Consider the following 18541-nt stretch of genomic DNA (forward strand, 5'->3'; position numbering starts at 1 on the left):
ATATATATATATATATATATATCTATATATATATAATTTAGTGATCGCTCGCCCGCTGTCTATTTTGCTCGGTCGCTGTCTGTCTGTCCACTTCCGGGTCACCAGTGACATGCATGTTGGGACGGACACAGATTAATACTGGCTACTGGGACACACTTTTCCGCGTAACAGACCCACACGGGGAAAACAACTCGGACCCTGATACTACTAGCTACTCTTGCGTCAGTCGACAGAACTTCTTCTTTGGGGAAGCATCGCGGCCAACGCGGGGGTTGCGTGGCACAGGCACCTGAAAGCCAGCTCTGACAGTTGGACGGGGCATGTTAACGTGAACACACACGCTGTTTCGACACCACACTGTCCGCTCCCTCCTCAACCACCGTGCCATATAGGCTACATGCACGCTGAAAGCCTGGACACTGACTACGACAAGTCACCCAGCGTGACTGCATGACACACTGAACATCACCATCACAAGTATTCATAATGTTATGATCATCCAACAGATATAAAAGTGCACAGGATTGTAACTGTTGCCAAGGCAATTCCCCGTCCGGGTGGACTTAAACCCTGTTGTTGTTAGACCATCTGTAAACAATTCCCCCCCTATCAGTAATGTGATCTATTACATTGCATTACCCACCCTGAACATCATTTGCTGTTCATATATTCAGAACGGGTAAGGACTAGTATATATCATTTTAGATTTTATGCATTTATTTATAGGGCAGTAGACTGACAGGAAATGGGGAGAGAGAAATGGGGACTGACAAGCAGCAAAGGTCGTTGGGATCGGGACTCAAAGTGGCGACACGCTGTCAGGCTGCATAGCAGCCTATGTGTGCCCGGGACCGCTACACCAGCGGCCCGGGCCTGTAGTTGAATAATATTTGATCCGGAGTATCTATAGGCCTACTGCACTTTGACTCAAGTATTGGTGTTGAGCACAACGACATTTGAGAGGACCTGTGATGACATACTTTTTACATATAGCCGTCATCACAAATGTGATGAGGTCAGCACATTGACAAGTGGCTATGGCCGAATTTAGGCCAAGGAGTGTTTTCTGTGCAAAACTAATGCTTGGAATGGATTCAGAAACATGAAAACCCCCTAGTTTGACATGTCACATGCTACTTAAAGTATGATGAAATTTGGAAAATGTTGCCTTATATTGGTTGTCTATGGTGTGGTATACAAAAATGGCCATAACTTTTTTCCGCGATGTTTCCGGCAGAGCAGACCTCTCATTCTGTGGTTTTGGGCTTTTGGTCCTATGTGGCTCCCCGGCTACTACGGTTTGCTTTTGTAGGACAGGACAGCCAACTCCTCTCTCTATACTTACTACCTGTCAGCTGGCCTCTAGGTCTACTGTAGGACAGGACAGCCAACTCCTCTCTCTATACTTACTACCTGTCAGCTGGCCTCTAGGTCTACTGTAGGACAGGACAGCCAACTCCTCTCTCTATACTTACTACCTGTCAGCTGGCCTCTAGGTCTAGGACAAACAAAAGAGGAACAAAATCAAGAAAATAAAAGAAAGAAAATTGAAAAATAATTGATCCACAACGTTTACTCTCTGTAAGTTCTACTATAAGTTATTTAGGTCCAAACACAATAGTGGCCTGATTAGATGAGCTACTCATTCTATACTCTCCTTCCCCTGACAGACATGGCTACGCCTATTTAAATAGCTCATTCTATACTCTCCTTCCCCTGACAGACATGGCTACGCCTATTTAAATAGCTCATTCTATACTCTCCTTCCCCTGACAGACATGGCTACGCCTATTTAAATAGCTCATTCTATACTCTCCTTCCCCTGACAGACATGCCTATAGCTCATTCTATACTCTCCTTCCCCTGACAGACATGCCTATTTAGAAACTTTAGAACATAATGCTTGTGCCTGACAGTGACATCAGTGCATAAACTTATGGGAAAGAACATGGCTGTCACCTCAGACTCACAAACCTTGGGCTCATTATGATCACAGATAGTCTTTCTCTGGTGGCAGATGAGATTACATAATAACAGTGGTACACCAATCAGTATCTTTGTTAATTATAATAATGTTAAAGTGTCAATGTGTCTACAGATGTACAGGTATACAGTATATATATATACACATATGCTTGTGTCTGACAGTCACATCAGTGCATTCAATCTATGGAAAGCTGTCTTATTTCACCTCACAAACCTGGAGCTCATTATGATCACAGTCTTTCTCCTGTGGCAGATGCCATGATACGTGTGGAACACCAATTAGTATCGTTGACAATGCATGTGGATATGTCTGCAGATGTACAGGTATGTAATGTGCGCGTGTGTGTGTGTGTGCGTGTGTGTGTGTGTGTGTGTGTGTGTGTGTGTGTGTGTGTGTGTGTGTGCGCGCGTGCGTGTGTGTGTGTGTGTGTGTGACTGTGTGTGTGTGTGTGTGTGTGTGTGTGTGTGTGTGTGTGTGTGTGTGTGTGTGTGTGTGTGTGTGTGTGTGTGTGTGTGTGTGTGTGTGTCTGTCATGTGTGTCCCGGAATTTCACTTCAAAAGCACCGCAGATCTAAGTGGCTGACAACTTTGAAGCAGCTATCAAAGCTCAGGTTTATATGTGGTTCCCAAACCTTTTAGTTCGAAACCCAAAAGAGAAATTTGATGTGCGTTTCTTTTCACTCACTTTCAGTTTGGAGGGGCTGAACCGTACTCATTGTGGTGACCCAATGGCCTTTCCTCTAGTGCTAAGAGATCAAAAAATGCAATGGAAAATTGTCATGACATTTTTAACTGTGTTTCTACTATACAATAGACAGCTATACAGTTAGTTACATGAATAATGACATTATTCAGGAGATCACCGTCCTTGGGGATAGTTTAGTTCATTGTACCAAAGTCAGGTGACCTCACCAAGACGGACAACTACCGTGGCATCAGCCTGAGCTCACAAGTTGCCAAGACCGCTAACAGGATGATCCTCAATCATCTTAGACCAATCTTAGACCCTCTACTGAGAAACTCACAGAACGGCTTCCGCCCGGAACGAACAACAGTCGGGCAGATACTGGCACTGAGGAGGATATTGGAAGGGGTAAGGGAGCGCAACCTGTCAGCGGTGATCACATTCATTGACTTCCAAAAGGCTTTCGACACCATCCACCACGGGAAACTCATGAGTATTCTACGTGCCTACGGAGTTCCAGAAAAGTTGGTCCAGATGATAGAGTCAAGCTACAGCCAGACTCGCGCCAAGGTCCAAACCTGCGACGGTGACACCAAAGAATTTGAGATTCTTGCAGGCGTCCTACAGGGTGACACTCTTGCCCCCTTCCTGTTCGTTGTAGTGATGGATCATGCACTGAGACTTGCAATCAATGGCAGAGAGGAGGCGCTGGGGTTCACTCTGGTACAGAGGAAGTCAAGGCGAGTACACCCCATCATGGTCACTGACCTCGACTATGCAGACGACATCGCCCTAATCTCAGATACAGTCGAGAAAAAAATGGAGCTACTACTGGCAGTAGAAAAGGAGTGCAGGAAGATCGGCCTCAAGCTCAATGCCAAGAAAACAAAGGTAATTACAGTCAACACCGAGGACAAAACCATTGCCACTGCAGATGGGACGGTGCTCGAGCAAGTCAAGGACTTCAAGTACCTCGGGGCCTGGACTGCCTCAACTGAACAGGATCTGAAGGTTCGGAGAGCACTTGCCTGGAAAGCCTTGCACGGGATGAGGAGAGTGTGGAAATCAGACATGGGAGAAGACCTTAAGAGGCGGCTGTTCATAGCTACTGTGGAGTCAGTACTGCTGTATGGGGCCGAGACATGGACCCTCACAGTACAACAGGAAAAAGCCCTGGATGGAGTCTACACAAGAATGCTACGAATGGGACTAGGCACTAGGACCGCATCAGAAATGTGGACCTCTATGGGGACCTACCACGCGTCACGGACAAAGTCAGAGAGAGAAGGGCAGGGCACTGCGTCAGGCACCCAGAACTTGAGGCAAGTAAATTGACCCTACGGGAGCCAACCCAGGGCAAAGCCAGGAGGGGAAAGAAGCGTACCACCTACTGTAGACGTGCTGCGGCACGACAGCTTGGCTGACAACACTGCAGAGCTCAAGAACCTGATGTTGGATAGGAATTTGTGGAGGGCAGCGATCCAGGAATCCCGAGTTGGTGTTGGCTAGACCTCACTCTCGCTGCAACTAGTTCATTGTGGATAATCATCACTGTAGTGGAGACTAATCCTCCTGGGGTAGACAAAAATAATAATAAAACACTATGCAATATTATACCAAGTAGAGAGATGATTAGTGATGAAAGATCACTGTGTGTTTGTTACAGGTCAAGACAGAGCCTTTGAGGATCTGAGGTGGCAATAATGCCAGGATGCAGAGAGAGAGGGGGGGGGGGGGGGGGGATAGGGCATTCATTTGTGAAAACATAAAAACATAAAATATGTAGATACAAGGTTTCTGTCCTTAATGTCCTACGCGTGCACATGATCGTGCACACACACACACTTAGGAGGCAGTGTTCTCTGCCTGCCAGCTGTCGATGGGACTTAAACCATGCACACAGAGCCCCCTGCTAGCTTAACACTGTCACATACTGTACCTGGCAGTAGTACTGTCAGATCTCTCTCTCTGTCTCTCTCCCGCACTGTGTGCTTTAAGTGCACGGAACACGATGCGTGCCGTGCATGGATTAAAGCAAAAGTCTATCTGTTGACTGAAAAAATTTGTATGGCCAAGTCCTATTATTATGTGAATGGTGTGAAAAGAGCCCTCCCAACACTATAGCGCCGTTTCCTAAACAATATAACAAGTTCTACATACAGTACTGCCAACCAGGCGAGGAAATCACAGGCTTTAACTTTTGCTTTTATGAAATATCTGAGACCATTACTGTTTCATGGAAGATGCTTCTGTTGCTAGTTTGACCACTTCAAATGCTATATAATTTTAAAATAATAAGCGAAAGTAACCTATCTACAAGATCTCAATGCCACTCTGCGTCATGTACGCATAGGACATTAAAGACAGAAACCTTGTATCTCCATATTATATCTTTTAGTTTTCTTCACAAATGAATGCCCCATTTCTCTCCCTCCATCTCAGCAGACGCATTGAGAGCTTGTAGCTCAGCTATTTCCGCTGCGTTATGTAGTATATTGATAACCCAGATACACATAATACACTTAAACTTATGTAGTCTATATCCTGTATAACTCTGGACAGCCTGAGAGTCTATGTGGTACCCCTTCTCTCCTTCCCTTTGTTGAGACAAATAGGCTTACTCTGATTTGATGTATAGACAACATGTCTTTATACCATGGCACAAATATACATTCTTACTGCACACAAATGTATTACAGCATAATGTTAAGTACAAGTATAAGTATATGGTTAAGCATCGCTGCACCCAAGGTAATGCTTATGAAGAAAACATATAGGCTGGACTGCACGAATGCACTAATACTGATGTGCACCCACAGTTCTGCCGGCCTGAGGTCAAATAGGTCATATGGTTCCCAGGCTATGTTGGAAAGTTTATCAATGGATGTGACTATAATATATTCTCCTTAGTTACAGCCTTGGTTACGTAGTGGTGGTGGACACACACACACACACACACGCACACACACACACACACACACACACACACACACACACACACATACATACACACACACACACACACACACATACACACACACACACACACACACACACACACCCCATATATTATAAAAAGCACCTCGTGTTAGTTGTGCTTTGCTTTTTCCAGTAGAACATCTTGCTGGTAAGTCATGATTCGATATATGTCTTGACTGTTTAGTCATGATTTGGAATGATTATGGATGTCCTGTAATAAACTCTAAATTGGAAAGAAAGGACATTGCCTGGACTGCCTCTCTTTTTTGTATAACCTGCATGGTACATATCTCCACCTATTATCAACACTCAATTTACTACAGTAACATGCTTCCACATGCTGGCTTCTGTGGAATCCAAATGTCGTGGCGACTGAGAACTTTAATCCATGTGTGTGTGAATAGGTGTGCTTGTCGTTTGATGATGCTGAATTTGACCCGCTCAACTGTAATCAGTCAAATGGTACCAACGGACACAGTCAGAAAGCTCAAATTACATCAGCTTACAAGATGGGATATTACAGAGAGAGGTAAACATGATGACACATCCACGCTTAGGGCCTTGATGGTATTTAATATACCAGCACGTATCTGATAATCCTGGAAACAGGATTTGTTCTTTGGTAACATCTGATTTGAGTCTGTGTGTGGGTGTGTGTGTGTGTGTGTGTGCGTGCGTGCGTGCGTGCGTGCGTGCGTGCGTGCGTGCGTGCGTGCGTGCGTGCGTGCGTGCGTGCGTGCGTGCGTGCGTGCGTGCGTGCGTGCGTGCGTGCGTGCGAGTGTGTGTGTGCGTGCGTCTGCGTGTGTGTGTGTGTGTGTCACTCACATGCACACTAACGCTTGCACACATGCGAGTGAGTGTGTGTGCGCGTGCGAGCATGCATGTATAAACAACAGTTTGTGTGTATGCAGACTACTGACGACTGTGTGTATCGGAGTGTATTTGGGAGCAAGTGCTTGCATGGTGATACAAAAGTAGAAAGCTCTAACTTAGGGTACCATTAAGACTGAGACATGTTTTATTTATGACGGCAGTGTGACTCACTGAAGCCATCCTCTTTTACGGCCATTGATCCATTAAACCTATACAGTATATAACTCCATAAAATCCATTTCAATGCTATACAGCTTGTGCTGCTAAAGAATGTCAAGATACACCTATGGTACACTTACACATAAAAACAATACTACTCTCTGCCCCAAATTCTTCACATGGGTCTGATATAGCGCCACCAGCAGGCCGCTTTGTGCACAACACATTGTTGTACAGGACTCCTACAGATTTTGTCAGTATCTCTATAGTCATTAGACGAAACAGGTCTTTCAGATTGTTCATATTCCATCCTGATTGGCTAGGATTGGTGCCCAAAGATTGCAGGAAGGTTCCACAAAATGCCTCAAATCATGAACACAGCATGCGATAGAACCAGCATTATGTACACCTCTTCACACCTGACAACGTGAGAATTCAAGTTGCATTTCCTGTTGCAGTGTTTGTGAATCTCAGTAATATTTGACAGGAAATTAACTTGGACCCTGGCTGTTCCCTAGCAACACAATAACACAGGTCCATTAGGCCAGCGTTCACAGAGACACTAGCCAAGCTCCTCAACCTCCTTTGAACGGCTTCAGGCACCATAGCCTCTTCCTCACCTCACCTCAAGGCAGAATAGAGATCATTACCATAGAATTTCCACGCCTGTTTCCATTGTCAATCATGGCAGTCAAGGACAATTACTCATATCTCATGAAACAGCCTGCACTATTTCAAAAGACAGGTTCTGTCACCTTTCTCTGCTCGTTATCCTGCCAGCACCTGAGCGATATAGTATTGAAAAGTCAGCATACGACCCCCTAACACACACACACACACACACACACACACACACACACACACACGTACATGCACGCGAACACACACACACACACACACACAACACACACACACGTGCGTGCACACGCACACACCATTTTAGTAATGCCCATTCTACGTCTTCGCTAATAGCTCCTTGTCCTTGACTAACAAGATTGACAATGGAGAGGGAGCGTGAACCGAAGGAGTGAATTTGAATCCAAGCCTTTTCTTATTCTGACGGCAGCCGTTCGGCAGGGAAGCTATACGGAGACACATGATGAAGAGATAACCTTTACAGTTTTAGGTCAGGGAGGATGATAATACCAGCCTTGATAGTCAGCGCTGCCACAACCTCGTCTAAAGTCAGGAATAAAAAATCATTTCATCTGCAGCTTCAGCCCTGGGTCCACCCCCCACCACTCCCCCCGGTTGGAGGCGTGTAAACAACCACGCTACTACACAATACTGGTGATATCAGCGGAGGTCTCTGTGGAGTTCCTACGTGTAACTGAGATAGAAATATGTCATTACTGCCTGGGGAATGGGAGGAGTGTGCGTGTGTGTGTGTGTGTGTGTGTGTGTGTGTGTGTGTGTGTGTGTGTGTGTGTGTGTGTGTGTGTGTGTGTGTGTGTGTGTGTGTGTGTGTGTGTGTGTGTGTTTTTGAGGGTGGGGGGGAGACAAAGAGACTAAGAATATTGCATTCCATTCCACACGCTCGCTCACACATCTGTCTGAGTATCTGATACCCATGCATACATGCATGCATCACGAACAGCACAGCCATGCATTGCACATGCACGCATACATTACACACACAATAGCAAGAACATAAACTCAAACCATGCACACGTTTGCTCTCTCTCTCTCTCTCTCTCTCTCTCGCTCGCTCGCACGCACGCACGCACGCACGCACGCACGCACGCACGCACGCACGCACGCACGCACGCACGCACGCACACACACACTTACTTCAAGGTGTCTGTGAATAGCTGATGGACTGCTCTAGTGACTCCATTCTAATATAATCTACACTATTCCCCCAGATCCCACACCAATATGTCGCAATTGTCATTTATTCCCACCATGGAATCTCACAATCAGATGACTTTTCACATTGTGCACACGCACGCGCTCGCCCATACAACGCACGCGCTCGCCCATACAACGCACGCACGCACGCACGCACGCACGCACGCACGCACGCACGCACGCACGCACGCACGCACGCACGCACGCACGCACGCACGCACGCACGCACGCACGCACGCACGCACGCACGCACGCACGCACGCACGCACGCACGCACGCACGCACGCACGCACGCACGCACACACACACACACACACACACACACACACACACACACACACACACACACACACACACACACACACACACACACACACACACACACACACACACGCAATCGCTCACATCCTCACCTTGTCAGGATGACAAACTGTTGCAGCGCAAGACACATACAGCAGTCTTAACCCATACATTATCGTGCTGCTGTCCTGGGAGACTTGCATAGCGTGTACGGAGCCGTTTCCTCTGATGTATTAATTCCTTTTGTATATTATTTTCTTGTTGTACCAAGGCAGAGAGATGAAAAACAAGGGACTCCATGTATTTTCAACACACTAGACTCAGCAGGATTTGGAAAAAACGTGTCCATGTATTCAACTCCAGTATATGCTACACTACTATAATGGTGTCTTTACTGGTCTCCCAAAATATATATGGATCAGACAGATGCAGTTGATAGAGAATACGGCTGCTTGAGTCCTCCCTCAGACCAAGGAAGTGAATCACATCATTCCAGTCCTCAGAACTTTACACTGGCTCCCTGTCTGACAAAGAAATGACTTCAAAATACATTACATTGTATGGTTCAGGCTCAAAATACATTTCTGATCTTTTGCTACAGCTCCCAGGTCATCTGATTTCTTTCCCCAGAGTTGTGGAGAAGCAGTATTCAGTTTTTATCTAACAGAATCGAACTGAAAACGTGGAACAAATAAAATAAAAACTCAAGGTCTGCCACAGCTCTTATTTTAATAAAAGCCAAAATATATTTCTGTTTGATGTTGTCTTTGATCGAGGGTTTCGTTTCATTTTAGTGCTGCACTGCACTTTATTCTCACTATGTATCTGTTTTACTCTCCTATTCTCTTAAAGTCTTTAATGACTGGGCTATTTCTAATTGTATTTACATTTCCTTTTACAATTTGTTTTTGTTGCACTTTATCTTCACGCTTTAATGTTTTGTGTAGCCTAAAGCCCAGCTCCTTATCCAGATATCAGTCATGTCAAAACTTGACTATTGTAACTCCCTCCTTACTGGCCTACCGGCATGCGCACTTAAGCCTCTCCAATTGATCCAAAATGCCGCAGCTCGCTTGGTCTTCAACCAGCCAAAATTCTCACATGTCTCCCCGCTTCTCTACCCTACAAAGTACAAACGCACGCACGCACGCACGCACGCACGCACGCACGCACGCACGCACGCACGCACGCACACACACACCAATTACTTTCAGAATAAAGTATCTTGTGCTGAAGAAAACTAAATGCAAACATGCCAATCATCTGTCTCTTTCTTGGATGCTGCTGTGAGGTGAACTGCTTGCATTCACTGAAATATTATTTTTGCACTATTTTTGCAATATAATTATCAGGTGCCTTCAATTGAGTTGCAATTAAATAGATACAACTGGTAATTAATTAGTCACCTATTTGTACAGGCAGAGAACAAAACAATTCCAAAAAAAGAAAGAAATGCACATCGCTAGACCAAACTGGATGAGTGTTGCATCCAAAAATAAATCCTAGTGAATTTAAAACAGACAAATCCGCACTGCAAGTGGCTCCCGTTAAAATGATTTTAATTTGCGAAAAACAGTGGCACATACATAATGACACATAATAAGGTAATGTCCAAATAGGCAGTCATTAACTGCCAACATTCACCTAAAACAGAGGAAGACAGCAGACAGGATCTAAACAACTAAGGCAGAGCCAGGCACTTTTGGGAGAACTCATGCAAATCTTTGCTGATTTGTTTTGATTTTAGAACATTATGGGAATTTATGTTTCAAACGATAAGGCATGACATTCAGAGGTGATAATTAGGCAGATTTTTCAGCTTTCTACTGCAACAATATTTTAATAAGTGATGAATGTTCTTTGGAGTTGTTTTGAGGTTCCATATTGGGAGTGTTATAAAGGGGGCATGGCTTTGAGCTGTTCTGCAGAGCTCAGAAAGTACATTTGGCTTATATGGGGTTATTATTTTGGTTATCACTTATCGGTTTCTGCTGTTGTGCAGAAACCGTCTATCTCTATATTTCAACTGTTTCAACTTTTTGGTAAATAAAAAGCAAGGCTTTTGCACACCTACAGGCGACAGGTGTGTAGGAGAGGGTTAAGTGCCCGACGTAATGAAAAAGAACAAACGCCCTCACACTGTCTTCAAAGGCAGTGAGACAAACTTTAATAGGGACACATAGCTTGCTAGATGCGGCCTTCATCGGGCCTTCAGATAGCCTGATGAAGGCCGCATAGGCCGCAAAGTGAGTCTGGCTGTCTTTATTGAGCCAATGAAAAGCGAACTGGTGACGGATGTACAGGTTTACAAGGTTTCCATCTGACAGCAACGTTGTGTATTTATTTGCATGTAAAACAAATAACAACAAGTTGACATATTCATGTTAGCTAAAACCCAGAAGACCAGTGTGCTTAAAAATAATACGATTACTATTTCACATCTATCGTTGTGGATGACACATTTCATGTCATTGTATTAAAGAAATAAAGAAGAAGAACCAATGGATCCAATATAATTATTTAGTCACAAGCTCTTGTTAATACGTTTCATTGATTCGACATTTATAAAACCAACACTTACACTTAATAAACACTTAAATTCCGCCCAAAGCAACAATATAATTAAATAAATACTACCAAAGGAGAACATCAAAATATTGGAAGTAGAATGCGTAATGGATGATTGCATTTGATATCCTCCTGATATAAACGCATGGAAAAGGACAATGGTATCGGCTTAAAACCGTTAAAAGTAAAATCCTGAGGGTTCATTTATCCATCTCTACCTCAAACTCAAACAAATGTTACAGGGTGTACAAATGTCACATTTGTATAGTCTCAGAGTAAAATTAACACAGAATACAATTTCAGTGTTGTAGTTGTGAGGAAACCCAGGATTGATTCTTCCTTATCTGTTTTCTCGTCTCGACCCTGAGAAAGCCTGATGTTAGATATCAGGCTAAGCTGTCTGAGCTTAAGCTGGGCTAGAGAGGTTAAGACCCCGGAAGTGACAGAGGTTTAAAGAGGGCTTCTGTGCACAATCAAATCTGAGTGTTAATTATCTCCAAGTCACACACAGACAAACACACACACAGGGGTTTGGCTTGGTGGAGTCCACCAGGTCTGTGTGTTTGTCTGTGTGTGTGACTTGGGCTTTTCTCGCAACCTACTACACCAATCAGCATTTCATGTGCAGTAGGCCAAGGAACTCAATTTCCAAATATTTGTCACATCGATCAGTGAAAACGCTGTTATTTTTGTGAATTCATAATCTCAGTCTCACCGTCCCTTCCAGGCTATGGGATACATGTCCATGAGGCTGTGGAGTGTAGATAGCCAATCGGGCACAACACAACACGTCTTGTAATTGGGAGAGTGTTTTCCCAGTCCTTATTATAAGATAGAAAGCATCTGAGTCTTTTGTGAGGAATGGGAGTTCTCATTTGCATCATCTTCCTTGTGTGTTTTGCCACACATCATAAGAGTTGTTTCATTTTGGCTAGGAAGACTACTTTTAACGTTGCTTCAAATCACTTGTCTGCTTTAAAGCTTTCATGTTCTCCGGTCCAAAATTATCACAATGTGGCTACAGTACAGTCAAAAAACAATAAATTAGTTCTTAATTTGAAATATTTTATTGGGTAAAAATGACATTCATGAATGTAGTCGATGTACACTGCAAGCTGTCTGCATCTCGTTAAGCAATACTGATGCAACACTTAATTGAACATATTCCGATTCCTAACATTTTGTGTCATTATTATTTTTTTCTTGGGCAGACAACACAATTTCCAGGTGCAAGCTGTCCGTACAGTGTATGGAATCTATCCACTAAGACAATTCGCTCCTCCCTTTGGCTGATGCCTGCTATCTCTGTTTAATACAAATGATTAGAACGTATTATAGGAATGTAACAAATGTATATTATTGTGTTTCTATATCTATTTCAGGTTTAAAATCTATGCCTATGCCACCAGCATATAATCTATGCCACTAAAGCCATACCTGACACTAACATCTGTCAATTAAGACTACTTATAATTGGTTATGATAGACACTTTTCACTGTCTTTAATAGCTCAATTAATCTGTTACCATACTTATATAAAACCAGGCAGTCTGTGCAGATAAGCCATTTATAGATGTGTTAACTAAATGTTGTTTGTTGAAACCGATGAATTAATAATAAAGTTTATAAAATACACTCTGTAGTCCTAAAGTATGTGGGCGTGAATATTAGCTATACGCTCTTCCGAGTTCTTTATCAAGGTGTCTTCTACCTATAGTATAATGTGACAACCACAGAGTTCTTTATCAAGGTGTCTTCTACCTATAGTATAATGTGACAACCACAGAGTTCTTTATCAAGGTGTCTTCTACCTATAGTATAATGTGACAACCACAGAGTTCTTTATCAAGGTGTCTTCTACCTATAGTATAATGTGACAACCACAGAGTGTTCTTTATCAAGGTGTCTTCTACCTATAGTATAATGTGACAACCACAGAGTTCTTTATCAAGGTGTCTTCTACCTATAGTATAATGTGACAACCACAGAGTTCTTTATCAAGGTGTCTTCTACCTATAGTATAATGTGACAACCACAGAGTTCTTTATCAAGGTGTCTTCTACCTATAGTATAATGTGACAACCACAGAGTTCTTTATCAAGGTGTCTTCTACCTATAGTATAATGTGACAACCACAGAGTTCTTTATCAAGGTGTCTTCTACCTATAGTATAATGTGACAACCACAGAGTGCTAGAAAGATGTACCACTATGTGTGTCATGCAGCACACATGACAACGCACATGGACAGAGACACAAAGAGAGACACCTACAGTACTGTATGACATACTGTACGCATATAGCCTATGCACGTGCACAGGATAGTGACACGGTTCAGTCATGTCTGATTACCACCAACAAAACATACTGTATTGCAGTACACACACACACACACACACACACACACACACACACACACACACACACACACACACACACACACACACACACACACACACACACACACACACACACACACACACACACACACACACACACACACTCCTGGCAATTGAAAGTGTTCCATTTATACGCTTTCAGAGTTAAATTAACACTGATAGTTCTACTGTGTGTGGTGTCTGTTCAACTAACATACTTTTAAACTGAAAAAGGCAATTTAATAGAAAATATGACATGTCTGCCCAGAAAAATGAACAAGTAAAAAGAAAAGTAATAAATGAAAAGACCACAATGCCTTCATTATTAATTCCTTTTGTAGTATTATTGTGCATTTTGCAATATTTCCCAAGAGACTAATGCACATAATTACAATATTGATGCCATTGTAATGTGTTGCGCTCAAATTAAATGTATGAATGTTTTCAAATGGAATGGAATAGTACAAAAACATTGTCAAGAGAATATATTTTACACATTATTCTATTTGTAGTAAATCATTATAAACCCACTTACTTACTGCATGCCTACTTTACCTGAAATTATACATATATATATATACTCTAAGAACATACCACATTTGGTTACCTATACATTCACACTTTTGGAGTTAAACAGGGTTAAATGAACACTGAGGATTTTCCAGTGCATGACAGTTCCATGTTGGGGAGAGATAGAAGTTGATCTGACCTAAATGAGAGAGATTAGCCACTGGGGACCACCATGGTTTCAAACCACCAAGGATGTCCTCACTAGCTGCTAACATTAGGAGGTAGATTAGAAGGCCATTGGGGGGTTGCTCAATCTGCTTCTTCGCTTGGCTTCCAGGTAGCTGCTCTCCCAGCAGCCATCCATGGAGACGCAATAATCAGCCAGTTAGGGAAGGCCTTCCTTCAACTAATTAGCTCAAGATTCTATTTGTAGAAGCTCCATATCAGCAAGGAGAAGGAGAGGAAGACGGAAATGGTGCCTGGCTGCTCTGGAGAACAAGACTGGCTGCAGGGCTGGGGTCTAATGCAATGCAATTAAAGGTAACGGATTGACTGTAACCTGATTACAGAAAATAATAGAGGAATTTAAAAGCATAAAATTAGTAAACTGCGATCTGACGTGGTCCAAAATGTGATTATTTTATATTTTATGTGGAACGTTTCTGTCTTTATATTTTTTTATTTAATGCTTAATCTGATGACGGATTAAAGACCTACAGTTTGATTACATTATTTAAAGTATTTATTTTTGAAGTGATATAAAATGACAGGTGGTATCAGCCATACGGTAGGAGAGCACAGAGCAGCTACAGAACGATGGATTTGAGCCGATAATAACCCGACGTGAAGTGACAGTGATGCTAATGTGAGACTCAATCTGACCTCTCTTTCTTATCAACTATACGCTAAACTTTGTGCTGAGACAAGTTGATGGCATTTTATTTATCATGCCCGCAACTTTCAATCAACCCCAAATTGGAATTGCACGTTGAGGGGCCTCTATAGTGTTCTGTATATGTCCAAAAGCATGTTCACCTTTGTCCATGAGGGCAAAACGGATGTGAAATAAGCATAATGTCAATGTCATACAAACACGCGAATTCCCTCCGTGACTTCCTTGCGTCCTACCAACTGCAAAACACCCACTGACGTCACATAGCCCTTGTATAGGCCACCATGACCTGCAAGGAGCAGCCATTTCTGACACTGCAACGGACTATAGCTTCATATTCATGCCAAATTAAATTGACTAGAAATAAAATGTCACCTAGAAACTAACCACTCATTTGCTCATGAATTCCAAGTCATCCTGGACCACCACAGACAGCATCAGCTGAAAGCAGAAAGGTGAAATAGTGCACATACCTTTAACCTCCTTCTCGTTCCTGAACCAGCGCAGGTCAGCGGCGGGCTTGCTCCCCTGGGTGATGCAGGTCAGAGTGATGTGATCGCCCTCCAGCGCCGGCTTTGTTAGGCCGTCAATCTCTGGCTTCTCTGGCACCCCTGGGGGAAGGGAGGGGAAATCACAGGGTGGGAATTAGTTCAACGTAACAGTGACAGGTGTGTAGACCACTCGGTGAACGATACGTGCTGTTCAGAGTCGAGTCCAGTCAAACACCATATCAGATCCAGTGTCTGGGTGTGTGTGAGTGAAGGCCTGGTCTATATGTGTGAGCAGAGTGTGACTGAAAGGGAAAGCTATTAGTTTGTGCAGCTGGCAATTGACAATTATCCCTTTCCTTAATGAGTGTTTTAAGTTTGGCGAGTGTGCATCCAATGACGTCGAGAAATAAGTCTGCCGGAGGCCGACCGACTGAAAGGTCTATCAGTCACTGGCATTGACTGACTCTAGCCTCATGTGTCTCTCAGCACCTTTCAGGAGAATGCTATGCTTTGAAGAGCTTCCCTCCTCTTGGTTTTACCCACCAGCCTTCTGTAGGGAATCTATATTTAGTATATACAGTCTATTGTAACAGTGACAGCTGTCTAAGTTCACTGTGATGTGCGTGCTCTTAACAGCTGTTTCCGGCGCGGTACATGAGGAGTATTTCATGTGACAATTTCAAATTTTCAATGTGTTCATGTGAGAGAGCTAGAGAGCTAGAGAGAGAGACAGAGAGAGAGAGAGAGAGAGAGAGAGAGAGAGAGAGAGAGAGAGAGAGAGAAGGGGGGGGTGTTTAAAGTGTAGTGTGTTTAATAAGTTGAGGCCAGATCTCTGTATTAACTAGAACTGTGGCTCATGCATTTCGATATGATATCATTGAGGGAAAAAGATGTCTGGTACTGTTAGTTTTCTCCAGGACTTTTACGACAGCAGATCAAATAAAGTATTCATCTTTATACAATCACATTCCCCTTGGATGGCCAGAGGCTGCAAAGATTTAATCCCTCTCTCAGTGTGTGTGTGTGTGTATGTGTGTATGTGTGTGTTTTGTGTGTGCGTGCGTGCGTGCGTGCGTGCGTGCGTGCGTGCGTGCGTGCGTGTGTGAGAGAGACAGTTTTCACACAATTTCTTGGGTTGCCTGTGTGTGAATTTGTGCAAACGTGTGTTCATACTTGTGCACGTTGCATTGGGTGTATTTTAGCACAACCAAAGGTCTTGAAGCAGACAGGCTCATTTAATAATGTGTGGCTCTGATACAATATGAAGAGCATCATTAAAATGGAAGGAAGGCTTATGGTATCATGGCATTGTTACAATCTATACACTTCCTGAATGTCTTTCCTACTTATATTATTGATTGACTGACGTTTAAAAATGCATATATTGGGCGTACATGAACATAATGGTATATATGTCAAAAGGATAAGACAGCTTGAGAGATTATTTCCATTGTGGACCTTAGAGTGCAAAAGCGTGTGAATTGAGTGCCAGGTGGCATACAAAATAATGTAATGAATAATAAATACATTCATGCAATTTCTAATGTACTACATAGACAACTAAAACAGGGAAAAGCAAAATGGGTACGGTAGGCAATATGGAAGTCCAGCTGCTATTCATTCAGCTCTTTATGGAGGACTTGGAGCTACTTGACTTGAGGCTTCCCGGTAACAAATTCCACATAATTGTCGCAGAGTCCCATACCGCTTTTGAATCAGCATGGTACAAAGTCTGTGGAGCACCCTCTGGTGTACAGTATATTACCACTAACCTTAGGCTTAGTTAGACCTTATTGACAAGCTCTTTGGTAATGGGTACCACCTTGTTTACAATCCTGGACCATCCTCTACTCCACTCTGAGCCACTTGAGGCTTATAAAATGACCATGGAGAAAAATATATTGGTAGGCTTGGTCCATGTTTACAATGGAGACTTATAGATCAATGTGACAATATATATATACACACTGTATATATTACTGTAGCTTTATATGTAGCTGCAATTTGTGGCTATAAGTATAGGCTATAGTCTTGTGGCCCATAGATCAGGAGCTTATCTCCTGTTTCCTTATGGAAGATTGATGTACAAGTACAGTACACCCCCTGGACATAATGCTAGTATGTCACAGGGACTTGCCCCCCCATCCATCCCTTGATGCTGCTTTTGCGTCCAAAGCAGGGGAGGCACTGGGTACCATTTCATAGGCTTTATGACAGGGTGGACACTTTAATAGGTAATTTGTGAATAGCTTGTAGGTAACTTGTGATTTGAATGTAGCTGCTGGTTTTCCATTTTCTTTGTTTACCATCATGCATGTCCTCATCTTAATCTGGGTGTGCTGCACACTGATTGGCCACGAGGGATAGAAAATGACCTCGCAGCTCAATAGAAGATGTTGTTGCTTATAATGATATGTCCAAAATATGGATTCCACGTTGATCATGGTTAAATTTGACATGCTCTCTGGCTAAAAGTTGTATAGCGTGTATACTATTTTACAATTTTATTGTCCAAATTGCTGAGAAGGCTGCAGTACAAGGATTCCACTCTCTGTAATATGTTTTTATGTGAGATGTGACAATAAACATATTGAACCTTGAACATTGATTGCACTGTATTGCTATTCACTCTGGTCTGTCTTTGCCATTCTGAAGCAGTTTACTACAAAAGACCCCAAACAAAAAGGTACACTAAAAGAAGATTAACAGCAGATCACAGTAACTGCTATTTCTTGAAACTAGGGATGCAACAGTTAATCAAATTATTCCCTAAAATATGACCCTATATTGGTCATATTATAATTGTAGGCAAAAATCTTTAAAGGGCCACTTCACCACTTTTCAACCTATCTTCATATAATAGATCCTCA

At 42.9% G+C, this 18541-nt stretch overlaps 1 protein-coding gene across 3 annotated transcripts in view; it reads right to left on the reverse strand.

Moving 5' to 3' along the window:
* The window catches only part of cadm2a (cell adhesion molecule 2a), a 414954-nt gene that overhangs the window by 51244 nt on the left and 345169 nt on the right, over positions 1–18541 (reverse strand). For all 3 annotated transcript variants that reach the window (XM_079508605.1, XM_079508606.1, XM_079508604.1), the window contains one exon: positions 15654–15791. In XM_079508605.1, the coding sequence (XP_079364731.1) occupies positions 15654–15791 (138 nt within the window). The remainder of the gene's footprint in view (positions 1–15653; positions 15792–18541) is intronic.

The sequence above is a fragment of the Electrona antarctica genome (assembly GCF_951216825.1).
Source record: "Electrona antarctica genome assembly, chromosome: 8".
Taxonomy (NCBI): Eukaryota; Metazoa; Chordata; class Actinopteri; order Myctophiformes; family Myctophidae; genus Electrona; species Electrona antarctica.